Source organism: Enhydra lutris, unplaced genomic scaffold (genome assembly GCF_002288905.1).
Source record: "Enhydra lutris kenyoni isolate GAN:26980312 unplaced genomic scaffold, ASM228890v2 scaffoldscaffold31, whole genome shotgun sequence".
In the NCBI taxonomy this organism is placed as follows: domain Eukaryota; kingdom Metazoa; phylum Chordata; class Mammalia; order Carnivora; family Mustelidae; genus Enhydra; species Enhydra lutris.
The window spans coordinates 15,755,982-15,769,692 of record NW_019154115.1 but is presented as its reverse complement, the minus strand read 5'-3'; the positions used below and the strand labels follow the sequence as shown (position 1 = coordinate 15,769,692).

Here is a 13,711-nt window from a genome sequence, read left to right as displayed (position 1 = left end):
CGATGCGGGACTTGATCCCAGGAAACCTGAGATCATGACCTGAGCCGAAGGCAGCGGCTTAACCCACTGAGCCACCCAGGCGCCCCTAAAAAAAATTTTTATAAACATATAATATATTATTAGCCCCAGGGGTACAGGTCTGTGAATCGTCAGGCTTACACACTTCACAGCACTCACCATAGCACATACCCTCCCCAATGTCCATAACCCCACCACCCTCTTTCTACCCCCCTCCTCCCGGCAACCCTCAGTTTGTTTTGTGAGATTAAGAGTTTCTTATGGTTTGTCTCCCTCCTGATCCCAAGTTGTTTCATTTATTGAAAGAGAGGACTTCTAAGAAGAGGCTGTGTGAGCCACAGGAACTGGCTCGGTGTGTGGAACAGAAAAGCCAAAGGAATCCAGGTCTTCTAAAATGACACATGACAAGATGTGAAGTATGTGGACCATGGATGGTCACATCAAGACACCAACAAGGTGTTGGGATGCAAATGCTAATTATTGACCATTAGGGCAAAAATTAACTCAGAAGTTAACAGGGACAAAGAGCCTTGAGGAACAAAGATCCCTTGACTCTTCCCACCTCAGATAGGGAGTCGCTCTTAGGACTTCTTCCCTCCACCCGCTTCCTTGGCAGCCTCCTCATGGCTCCATCCTCTCTCTCCCCCTCCTCCAATAGCCTGTAGCAGCTGGTTCTATTGTGTTCGCCTCCTCCCTTTGCCCCATGCAAATCCTAGCCCTCTTTCAAGGCCCAGCCTAAATACCGCCTCCTCCAGCAGCCCTCCTTGGATGGCTCTCTCCTCATGCTCTCACTGGCTTTCCTTTGGATTTCTGCAGCCCTGAGAAGCAACTCTGGAGTCAGAGAGGTGAAGGCCTTAGAAAAAAGGATATGGGGAATTGAGGCTCAATACTGTAACACGACACAGCTTCTGCTCAGCTCTCTCTCTCAGGACATGGGCCTGTGAAGGCCTCGGCCTCTGTGAAAGGAGGCTGTGTGCTGGGCAGACTGCACGGTGAGACTGCACAGAGGTACAAAGGGCAGCCCATGGAGCCCCAGCCCCTGAGCATCTCCGTGATTTCAGCTCAAGCACCAGACCTCGGAGCAACGGGCCCTCAGGTCACTCAAGCCCCAGCCGCCACCTGGTGGCAGTGGGAGGAGGTACTCTGAGTGAGAACCAGCTCGCTGAGCTCCGTGGACCTGCAGACCCACCAGAGATCACTCTCAGACGGTACTTTTTTAAGTCACTAAGTTTTAGAACGGCTTGTTTGCAGCAACAGCTAGCTGCGACAGCCCCTGAGAAGGCCCCGAAGCCAGCTTTGGAGTTAGAGAGGTGTCTGGGTTGAAGCAGAGACCAGTATCCAGCAGAGTTGATGGGGTGAGGAGGAAAGGGAGAGCACGCTGGGTGGAGGACACAGGCTGTACAAAGGTCCGGGGGCAGGAAGGATATGGACTGTGAAGAGGAGCCGACCAGTGCACTGTATGGGAAGTGTCTGGCACGGTGTGTGCCACACGGCTCCTGCCCCCCTTCCCTCACCTCTCCATCAACCCAGCACCCACCCCAACTAGACTGTGTGCTCCTTGCCAACAGCTGGCTCTCCTCCCCTCTAGAAGCACAGTGTTCATAGGAAATAAAGGGTTTGATCAAGTCACTGTGGGGAGGTGGGGCAAAGGTAAAGGGTGAGACATTCATTTTTATTTTCACAGGTTTTTTTTTTTTTTTTTTTCTTCTTTTTTACAAAGATAACCTTCACAGGGTGTTGGTGCAAATTTCTCCTCTGGAGAGGCTTGTTTAGAAATAAATGGAACAATCTGTTTCTGTGCTGCCAACCAGGCATGGATGGCAGAGCTGAGGCAGAGACGGGCTCCTGGGCAGTCAGAACAGGCCCTGGCCCTCCCTCCCTGCCCTCGAGCCCAGCCTGAGGGCCCAATGTGACTTTCAAACCAGCGGCAAAATCTCTGTTCTTGTATCTCCGGTCAGGTATTTTAGCATCTGACAGGCACTGGGAACAACAGCAAATACCAAAGCCTGGAACAGCAGGAAGAGCGGCCCGCTGCCACCACTCCTCAGGGACTTCTTGGTGCCAGGGACTGTGCTCATCCCCACTGTGCGTGTCCTGTTCACCCTCACAACCCACCGCAAGGTGAGAGTTGGACAACATCCCCGCCAGGGACCCCTCCGACGGTCGCCATCGGAAAATGGAAGCTTCAGCAGGAAAGCTTATGGATCTGGTGGCCAACCAAGGCCACCGACCGGCTGGCCATCTGCTGAAAGGATGCCACTGGTCAAAAGGAAGCTGAGCAGATGGCCAGATCAGGTCAAGTTTCTCAGCGCTACTGGAAAAACAAACCTTAATCTAGGGAATATGCCATCTAGTTTTAGCCTCTCCCTGCAAACAGGGTGCTTTTAAACAAGGGGACGGCCCCCAAATACCACGTGGCAAAGGCAAGGGGCCTCAGGATTTGCTACCTCTCCCAGAGTTGGCCGGGCCGCTCTTACTCAGCACTTGCCACCCGATGAGCCCAACCCTGGGACCTCAGCCAGTGGGAAATGGTCAAACATTTGGCTGATTTTTGTTCTAGGCGCTTAGGAGGGAGCCTTCAAGTGCTTAGCATTTCCTGAGTGGTCAAGGACTGCCTCTGTGCTTCACAGTGGGCCCCCAGGACCACACATTAGTTTAGGCTAAGAAGGGGACTCAGGGTGGCCTGTAGGCAGTTTCAGGATGGGGGCTGGCCATGCTGGGGAGCCCAACCATGCGATTAGAGGGTTGTGGCTTTGAGCAACAGAGTATCAGCCTGACCTTGGGGGACAGGAGAAGGCTGCAGACTGAATCACTGGTCATCTGACTAGATTCATTCGATCCACCCTACAGGAAGAAATCCCAATAGAACTCTGGGCAGCAGAGCTGGAGTGAGCTTCCCGGGTTGGTGAGGGACAGCACTAAGCTGAGAGCGTGACTCATCCTTGGGACATGTTTAAGATGCCCCCAGACCTCACCTTCTGCATGGTTTGTAGCCTTTATAATAAAATGGTAATAGTAAGTAGAGCAATTTCCTGAGTCCTGTGAGTCATTCTAGCAAATTATTAAACCTGAAGGGGTAGAGAGGACCCCTGGAATTTGGAGCTACCTGGTCAGAGTGAGGATGGCCTGGGAACCTGGGATCTTATGGCTGGTACCTGAACTTGGGTTGTGCCTGGGAAATCTGGGAAAATCTGACCTGACACCAGGTAGTCACTGTCAGAATCACACTGGTTCAGGTGCTGCTCCCCACCCCCAACCCCGCCACGCAGTGGCTTTGAAAGGGAGACGCCCCTTCCAAAGGCACAAGAAATTGCCCCTTCCCTCTGATGGATGAGAAGGTTAGGAGGCCAGGGAGGGAAGGTAAATGTAACTCTTTTGACTGGCTAACTGAAAGAGAGGACTTGTAAGAGGAGGCTGTGTGAGCCCCAGGAACTGGCTCGGTGTGCGGAACGGAAAAGCCGAGGGAATCCAGAAGACATCTTCCACAGGGCCTCTGACGAGCTATGCCTCTGTCAGACCGCGGATGGTTGTCTTGAGTATGTCAGGCTGCACAGAGCTCTCTCTTAGGGATGTGAGAGAGGGAAACTGGTAATTTAGGTTGATGGCTGACTTCATGGTATAGAGAAGGTAAAACACAAAATGTGCAGATTGCTCGCTTTTGATGACAGAAGTCTGAAAGGTGACATTTTCTGCACGTGACCCTCTCAAGAGAGCACCTCATACAAATATGGATGAAAACAGTAAAACTGAAAGGTATGTATTTCTCTAAAACGCACTTGAAATCAGATCATCACGGGTGGCACGAAAATGTCAGGAATGCTGTAACATTCACGTTCAAGCAGAGGGCACGTTTCTGGGCAGAAGCCGAGTGCATGTTTCTGAGCACTGCTGGCCACGTGTCTGCTATCCCCCATCGCCTGAGGAAGGGACAAGAGGCAGGTTGTGGGGGCGGTGACAGTGAGTCACAAGACTGCTCTCCGAACTCCCTGGAAAATGTGAAGGACACTTTCTCCACACTGGGGCATCTAACCCTACGAAAACACATCCTTGCCCTTGGCTGTCCCAGAAACAATTACCTTCCCATCTGCTCCTGTGAGGAGTTCTCTAGGCCCGCTCCCCTTCGCTCCGCATATTTGAGTCACAGACCCTTAATGGGTCAGCTGAGAGGCTGTGAAGCCTCCTCCAATTACTCCGAGCCTCTCCCAGGGCCGCTTCCTCCAGCTCCAAGGGCAAACCTCACCTCTACCACACAGCCGCGTCCAAATCACACATGCCGGCCACCTGGCACACGGGTTCAGACACCCAAAGACCCAGTAGGTGCTCAATTAAGGCATCCTTAAAAGCCCATCAGCAGTCTGGGAAGTGGACTCAGAGGGCTCAACAATGAGGTCATTATTTTAGATTCTGGAGGGGCTCTTTGTTAAGGCTCCTCATGGCACAACACAGGAGAAAAATCAGACTCGTTTCTTTTTTGGAAACATGTCTGAAGTCTACTTCCAAGGGAGCCTTATTTCTGTATTCTAGTGCTTCAACTACAAAGGCCAGTAAAGCAGGCAGAGACATCACAGGAATCTGGAAAATGGGAGAAGGCCACGGGGGGTTGGGGTACACAAGTCAACGTTAGCAGAAGGGGAAAAAAAACCCAACTGATCATTAGAACTGCCCAGCAGTGCACAGGGCTGGGTGTCTCCTGCAGAAGAGGCAGGAAGGGCCCTTCAAGGAGGATGTTGGGAGGAGCTGGGTGGGGTAGAAGGGAGTGTGGAAGGGGGCTCCGTGGGGTGAGGGTGAGGCTACCCAGCAAATGCCTCGTGATCCCAGGATTCATTAACACCGGACTCTGGGGCTGCTTCTTTTCTTTTCTTTTTTTTTTTCTTTCCTTCCTCCCTCCCTCCCTCCTCCCCACCACCTTTCTTTAATACCTACTGTGTCAGGCACATTATCTCAGTCAATCTCTATAACAGTCCCTGAGAGGTATTCATTATTAACCCCACTGTTTAGGGGGGGGAAGCAAAGAAATGAAGTAATTTGCTAGCAAGAGGCAGAACTGGGATTTGAATCCAATTATGTTGGACTCCAAAGCTTATTCTCTTTTACACCACATCAGAACCACTGATGATCATTTAACTGCATTTCCTCTGCAAACAGTGACACACAACATCTTAACACACATACACACATCCCCTAAGACCTAGCAGGTAACACCTAGGAAATATTTGCCCAAAGAATAGCACCCAAGGCGATTATGTCTCTGCATTAAGCCTCCTAAGAAAGGACCTCAAACCCAGCTTGTAGTGTTCTAGGGAGCCTGTCGGGGTCTGCAGACAGAGAACAGGCTGAATGCAGGATGCCAGGGAGGGGAAAAGACACATACACCTGTCCTGCCTTCACCATGATGTCTCAGCCTGTCCCCAGTGCTTCAGCTCAAACACTGAAAACTGTCCCACTCTCGCATCCAGCCACCATTCCCAAGCAGAAGATGTCCTGTAAAGCTTACAGTGCTGACTACACATGCTCCTGACTCTGAATTTCTTGGTATAAAACAGAATTCCACAGGGAGCTCTGAACTTGCAGTCTAAGCAGATATGCTAATATCTTATACACCCAGAAAAGTCCTAATTGGAATTACTCTGCTGGGAATGAAATTCTCTCAGGTCAGGGTTGGAGCCACGTGGCAGTCAGCCCTGGAGAAAAGATAACCCAGAACTGGGTCTGGAAGGCGAGTCCTACCCCCCTCCACCTCCCGTGGGGCAGGTGCAAGGGGGGCGGGGCCAACTCAGGGGCACCTATCACTCAGCTATCAGGCAGAAGGGCATTCTTGTTCTTCTTGTGCAACCTCACCATTTTGGCAACAAGCCTCCTTTCTTTCCTGAAGACTGAGAACAACTTGAGGGTGCTGGCTGGCTCTAGTATTTTTAGCAGTCCAAGAATTAGGCTCTTAGTAGTTGCCAGATACATGACTGGAAAAACTGAACACAGAAAACCCAAGTCTAAGACATTATTTGCGCTGCTACCAGAGCGGTGTTTCTCAACTCAGGATGGGTTCTAAGTCCTCACTTACACTTTACGATAAAGCCCAAAGGTCTTACAGTGGGGGAGGGGAGAGTGGTCATGACAGAGCCAAGTCTATCTTCCCTGCTGGTCATCCCCACTCTCTATATGTTCCATGGACATCAGACTGCACACTACTGTCCAAAGACACCACAATCCTTTTATAACCCTATACACACCTTTGTATGTGCTGTTCCTCCTTGCTAGCATGCCTCAAGCCACCCTTGTGTGCCAAATACTTTCTTTTTGTGAGACCGACTAGCCACATGTGGCCTCTTGCCTGCAGCTTTGCTTGACCTCTCTCCAGCCCTTGCTGTGGGCAGTCGGCTTCTGATTCCAGAGGGTGTAGGCTCAGTCCTGACTCCACATCCACTTCTCCTGTGATGCAGGATGACTTACCTAAGCAGTCTCAGTTCCCACATCTGTACAATGGGAACCTGCATACACCATGGGATTTTTACGAAGATTAAATATCAAGAGGATATAGGGTAGAAGAGATGACATAGAACCAGTACTCAGTCAGTAACTGTGAGCTCCAAGGTTACTATTTTGTGATTCTGACTCTTACTCTAGAATCTTCTCTGCTGTACCATGTTACTGATGTGAAGATCTTAGAGCTGCAACAAAGCACACTAAAAATAATATGCACATCATAGGGATTCCTATAGCTTGTAGGCAAGTATCCCACACAAATCATTCCAACCCGTGTTCCCACGGGCTGCTGAGGTGAGGACCCAGGAAGCTCAGATTGACTACATGGAGGCACCTGCTGGAAGGTACAAATAGCAGGAGGAGCCTCCAACCTCCTCTCAAGGTACCAGAACCCTGGGGGAATTTATGGCACAAGATGGTTTCACAAGTAAAACCATCACTCAGACACAGATATCATCCCTGAGAGCAGATGGCATGCCGTCACCATCTTCAGCCACTTCAAGAAGCTGGGTGACAAGACACATCAGGCTGAGGAAATGTCCCAGGTGGAACTAGTAAGGGAGATTTTCATAGGCAACTGCTGATCCAAGACAAGAGAAACACATGCCATGGGTGACCTTGTCCTACGTTTTGCATTGAACTTGAGTCTCAGGAATGGAAACGATATTCTCTGGAAGACAACTGAGCTTTGCTTTGCCCAAGTTGGGTGTCAACACTGAGCAGGTGCCTGGCAGGTATTAATTTTTATCCCTGAAATAACCACCCAATGTTTTTCTTTCCCAAGGATGCTTGCCTACGTATTCTGTCATGGGGAAAAAAAAATCACTTAACAAAAAGGCTTAATTAGGTATACTTCTTGACGTTCCTCTTCAAGGTTCCCCGGAAGGCCAATCAAAGATTATTTCCCACCTTTGAGTGGGAAGTCACATACTATCAACCAAGAACTGGAGGTATTGTCCTTGGAGGGACTCAATACCGAGGAATATCTGAGAGCTTCTCAGCAGCCCTAGGTGGGTCCCAGGATCCTGAACCGTACCTTGGGGTTTCCTCCACCTTCCTTGGCTGCATACAACATCTGCAGGGCAGACTCTGCGAGCGTCTTGGTCTGGTCCAGCACCGTCATCTGCTGCTGATGGTCCAGAATCTTGGAGGCGACACCAACTGCAGCTAAGATCAGGGGCTCGAAGTAGCTGGCCAGCTGTGTCACCTTTCAAGACAAAAAACCACAGATGCATCATGTAAATCCATGTATCTCCTTTAGGGGCCCCACTCGTGGGGAGCGGGGGTCTGAGACAGGGATGGGATGATGACGGGGCGAGGTAGACGTGCTGAAACTTACTTTGGTTTTTTTTTCTATTATTAAATGCACTGTCAGGAGTTAGAGCCCTCATGTTATACATGAGCCCCTCAGACCTTACTCATTGTTCAGTTTTACTTTTAAAAGTACCTGCTCATTAACGAACTCTCACTTGCATTTTACGTCCTCTGGGGAGCTCTTTGTCTCGTCTCTCATCAGGCAGAAGTGTTAAGAAATCTGCTCTGTGATCCAGAGTTGGGTGTGAGAATTTTACAAATTTTGATTGCATCAACAGCAAAGCTTTCTAAAGAGCCAAAGATGAGCATCTTAGGGATGCAGAAGGAAGGGGAGCGGGGAGGGGAAGGGGAGTGGGAGGGGAAGGGGAACGGGGCCACGAAGAGAAGCAGCCTGAGCGCTAAGGCTTTCGAGAAGTCAGTCCAACTGCCCTCTACCTTGAGCATGTTGACCTAATGTGGATTTGCAATAAAAGCAAACATGATCTCGCATCGGTCTCAATGTTCTGTTCATGGTTAGTCCAGCCTGGGAGAAGAGAAAAGCCTCTCCAGCTGGTTAACCACTGTTCTCATCTAGGCCTCCCCAGGAGGTGATGCCACGGTGCCTCTGTGCTCAGGAGAACCCACCGGCCGGGCAGGGTCACATGTCACAGACATGTCTTGGGCATATCCCACACTCCAGGCTTTCTGCTAGAGGCTGACCATGCTTCATCTGTTCCCCAGAGCAATTCTACGAGGTATATACAAACGAAGAAACCGAGGCTTAGGTGGATGAAGTAAATTCTCTACCCCACGCAGCCACGATGTGGAGCCATGACAGGAAACAGGTGTCCTAGTCCACAGCCCAGGCTCCCCGCCTTCCGTTCCACGGCTTGCTACTTCTCTTTTTCAGCCCAGCTCCGCTAGGGCTGTGATATTAGATTTTAGAAGCTCATTGTTTGTTATTTGTTTGTGGTTCCACGAAGTATTTAAAATAAAGTCCGAGCATACTACAGTAATACCCATCTACCCAACATCTAGAACATCAGCTTTTTTAACATTTGCTGGATCTGCTTGAGACACTACCATCAGTCTCGCTCAGATAAAACACCATGACCCTGATCACGCTTTTCCATTCTGCTCCCCACAGTGTGTGCCAATTACTAATCGCTAAATTATTTCCATCAAGGGTATTTAAGTTCAAGCCTCTAGCCAGCCATTTCCCTTAATGCTTCTTCCCATGGTGCAGAGGAGGAACGGACGTGATGGGGCCGGAAGTGGGCAGGAAGGCCACTTGGCATGAGTGGTGCGGTCGCTGAGTCAGAAATGAAGCAGGGGACGGGGGTTTGTGGGGCTGGTGGTGGCTGGGACAAGGTGGGAGTCCAAAATATGAAAGTTCCTTAGGGCTAACAATGAGGCAGACCATCAGCCAGCAATCAACATACATTTACTCTTTTGTCCTCGGTTATAGTTCCTTACAGGTGGTTTCAAAGCACTTGAATAGGGCTATTGGTGGCCTTTATGGTGCTTGGTACAAATTTTAAAGGGCCTGCCTATCCTTGGGGCAGACATGATTGATACCGAAGCACATGACTTGCTGGATGTTGGCCCCAGTCTCTGTTTTGGCCAAACACCTTTGTGTAAGACCCAGTTTGCACAACTCCAGGTGTCGGCCCGGCACATTTGCCTGGTTTCATCCTCTTCCCCTAGAAGGGCCCTAGTATCGCCATCAAAGGGAACCACAGTGCACTGATGGGTCATCAGGCGTCAGGGCTCAGGACGGGTCACGTGTTAAAGGAGTTAAGATGTCTAATGCCTTAGAATCTTACATATTTTCTAGATTCATTTTCTCCCCCAAAGATTTAAATAATTAACTCTATAGAAAGAGAGTGCACACAAGTGGAGGGGAAGGAGGAGAGAGAGAATCTCAAAGAGACTGTGCGCTGAGCACAGAGCCTGACGTAGGGCTCAACCTCATGACCCTGGGACCATGACCTGAACTGAAATTAAGAGCCACCCAGGTGCCCCCTAGGTTAACTTGTTTAGTTTTAGAAGTACATGTCATCAATGCAACTGTACAATGTCGAGGGCTGCTGTGTGCTGAGACTAATTAAACACAACCCAGCTGCGGGTGGAGGCACCATGGCCGGGTGCTGGTGAGAGAAAGCTCCAGGGTCAGGGCCACTGGATCTGGATCCTGTGGGTCAATTCCTTAATGAGAAAGCTTCGGCAATCTGCTTCCTGTTATCCGAGTTCTGTTTCCTTCTCCATACAATGGAGATTAATAATAGCACTAAGCTCCATCAGATTGTTAGAAGGATTAAATGAGCATATATTAAAGTACTTAGCACAATGCCTGCCATGTAGTAGGCACTCAGTAAGTGCTAGGTGTCACTATTCTTCATGGACTGTGGGCGGAAGTTTTGAAAGGATGTTCTTTTTCCTGTACTTCGGGAGCTCAGAAAAAATTGTAACAATTTCCATTTTCGAGACATGACAGAATAGGAACTAGCTTTCCTGGGTTAGTAAAGAAGTTGAAAGAACACAGAATTTTGAGTAGTTGGTACATGATGCTGTTTCACCAGGCCTAGGGTGGCAGAAAGGGTTGAGTGGTGGCCCCCAAAAGGTATGTCTGTGTCCAAATCCCTGGCACCTGTGAGTATGCTCTTACTGGGAAAGAAAGGTCTTTGCAGATGTATTTAACATCTCTAAATGATCATCTTGGATTACTTGGGTGGGTCCTACATCTGTTAAGAAGTATTCTAATCAGAGACAAACAGAAGAGCACAAGACGTGGCCACAGAGGCAGATGCTGGCACGATACAATGAAAGAACACTCAGAGGCACCAGAAGCTAGAAAAGCAAAGAACAGATTCTCCCATAGAGCCTCCAGAAACAGTCCGGCCCTGCCGACACCTTGATTTTAGACTTCTGTGAGAGATCAAGTTTCTGTTGGTTTAAGCCCACCCACTTTGTAGTATTTGTTATAGCAGCTCTAGGCAACTAATACCTGTGGTCTGAGAATTTGCAAGTATCACCCAAGTGATCTGAAGCCGACCTAGGACCGCACCCGAGTGTTGTCATGAAGAACTGGAACCAGGCTGGGATCAATTCCCTGTCCAGGACTCTCCTGGAGAGGGCCAGAGGCCTCCTTCATCCAGAACTCTCTTTCAGAAAGTGAGACAAGTTTAGCCAAAGGGCCAAGAATAAGTTTGCAATTCAAGTGAAACAAATATATTATTGTTCTTTTGACACCACCCTCTGACATAGGAATTAATCTTCCATGCTAATACCATATGGACAGGGACAAGGATCATTGCCCTAGAAATCTAGATATGGTTTCTTACAAAATTCCTACTGGAATCAAAAGTAACGGATGAAATGAAGTCTGGCTACTCTGTAAGGCTCAGTTCCCTGCAGCAGGCACGTGGGCAGCACTCCAGCCCACCGGCTGGTGGAGCCCTAGCCCCCAGGCCAGCCCCTCAACCCTCCAAACCACCTCACGCAGGCAGACAAGCCGTTTTCTCACTAAAAAGCAACTCAGCCAAGAAATGAAATTTGCCACACTTTGCCACATTGTAAATCTCAAAAACCTCTCCTTAGGACCAGCAGGAAGCGTAGCAGGCCCTTCAGATGTTCCACAATGTGAAGAAGCAAGAAAGCTGATTTTCTAAAATCAATACCTGCTGAAAAGATTTTGGCTACTGGGTCTTCTGGATATGCCCATTGATACTGATGTCCGCACTGATAAATGTTAGGAAACCCTGGAGGCTGTTAGAAATCCAATTTTTGCCCTCTCTCTGCTGAGGCACAGGCTGCTGGACAAGGCAAGGACCCTTGAAGGATTTGCTAAATGAACCCCAAACAGACAAAACATTAGTCAGTACTTGGCCGATGTGGGTATGAGCTCTCAGTGGAGGGGCTCCTCTGGAGTGGGCCAGAGCAAAGTTTCCAAGTTTGCTCTGCTCCCTCGCATGTGCAAACGGGCACTATTAGAAGCCATGGAAGAAAAATATACCCCTAAACACATGCGAGAATGAGGCCGGCCAGCCAGGGACAAAAGACAGCAGATGGCAGACTAGCAATGTCAACGTTTGTCTCTGGCTCATCTAGTAAAGGTCAAGAGCCTGTAAATGTGTTGTTGGCTGGGAAGTCTGGCCATTGCCCAAAAGCTGTCACTCCAGTTTCTGTTTGGACTCTAGGTGAAAGGAGATACTGAGGTGGTCAGTGACCAAGCCCACGCCCCGCACCCCCTCATCACTCACGCACACCCTCAGCAGGGTGTCCTCCCAGGGGACATTACCTTATGTCCCAGCTGAGCTGCTTCTCCCCGCGCCGCTGTGGCGATGGGATCGATGAGGTGCCCGATTTCTTGGACCACGGAAGTTAGCTGCTCCTGCAGGGCCTGATAAGGAGAGAGAGCTGTCAAATTCACCCTACCGCAATTCACCATGTAGACTTAATGGTTTAAAAATAAAAAGGACCATGAGAAGGACAAAGGGGGGGCATGCAAAATGGGTACCAAGACATCCATTGTATCTATAATAGAGAAAATCTCTCTTGCGTGAACCACGTAGCCACCATTCCACCTCGCCCTTCCCAGGGACCCTCAGCTCCCCTGGGCTAGAGCCCCCACACTTCCTGTGAATGACACAAGGCAGGCCCAAAGAAAACTCTTCCTACTGGCTCCTCACTCACACCAAACACAGTATTATGTGATGCTGCTGGTATTCTTACTTGGAGTTATTTCAAGTAACTACTGGAAATAAGGAACATTTCCCTTCCAAGAAGGGAAGATAACTTTGTTTGAATGGGGAGAGCGAACGTCTGGGGGAACATCCAGGTGGCTGTGTCCTCAGAACTAAGAACCCCTTGAGGGAGGAGAAGAGAGAGGGGAGGGGAGGGGAGAAAAGGGTCATAGGGTAATGAGATCAGCTCTCTGAAAGCAGGACCATTTCCCAGACAGCATACTGGCAATGCCAGGTGAGTTACCCTGAGCTCAGCTCAGGTTCTAAGAGCACTGTATTTGGTGATGTGGGTGCAAACATCAAAAATCGCACCCCCAAGCTATTTCTTCTCAGGTTTGAGAGAACAGAACAGAACTCGTGCCGTGGAGAGATGAGGCCAAGCATCGGATGATGCTGGAATATGAAGGAGATGGGGCATTCCCGGGTGCACATTAGCAGCTGGGAGCAGGACAGATGAGATCCTTTGTAGGACTCTTCCTAGGAAATCTGCTTGATGGGTTCAGGGTTAACAGATCACAACACTGGACATTTTAGGTCCTCCCATGCCAGCAAGGAACGGGGTAATTTCTGACAAAGCGACAATGCTCTGTTTGTCAGAAATCAGACTCCCGCCTGTGCTGTGCTGCTTTCCCTTTGAACAATGCTGCATACAGGCTGGCGGCTCCGGGCAGAGGTTAGGTAATGAGGAGAGCAATCTAACCTGCCACATGGAAAACAAAGACCTAGGGATACAAAGGAAAAAGAGAGACAGAGATAGAAAGATGGAGGAAGGTGGAGAGAAACATCCAAACTTCTAAGGATCTTACTTAGTTCACTATCATCTTTCTGCTTGTCGTGGGATTATAGTCAAGAATGCAAGAATAGGGGCGCCTGGGGGGCTCAGTCAGTTAAGCGTCTGCCTTCGGCTTATGTCATGAACCCGGGGTCCTGGGATCAAGCACCACATTGGGCTCCCTGCTCAGCGGGGAGTCTGCTTCCCCCTCTCCCTCTGCTCCTCCTCCTGCTCTCTCAAAAAAACAAAAACAAAACAAAACAAAACCAAAAAAACTCCCCCAAACCCTAAAAACAATGTAAGAATATCTCAGCACCACTATCTTATTACAGACGGCTTATTAAAATAAATGTGGTTTAGTAGGGAGCGCGCACAGTTCAGGGAGGGCTTTTCTTCCTAGGGA

The 13,711-nt window shown here is 49.4% G+C and overlaps 1 protein-coding gene across 2 annotated transcripts in view; it reads right to left on the bottom strand.

The window, feature by feature from the left end:
* LOC111153217 (talin 2) overlaps positions 1–13,711 on the bottom strand; it is a 194,397-nt gene that overhangs the window by 66,206 nt on the left and 114,480 nt on the right. The window contains exons 38-40 of one of the 2 annotated variants that reach the window (XM_022512104.1): positions 12,092–12,193; positions 7,535–7,705; positions 6,833–6,835 (exon numbers count right to left, since the gene is read on the bottom strand). In XM_022512104.1, the coding sequence (XP_022367812.1) occupies positions 6,833–6,835; positions 7,535–7,705; positions 12,092–12,193 (276 nt within the window). The remainder of the gene's footprint in view (positions 1–6,832; positions 6,836–7,534; positions 7,706–12,091; positions 12,194–13,711) is intronic. The other variant, XM_022512103.1, reaches the window with a different exon arrangement.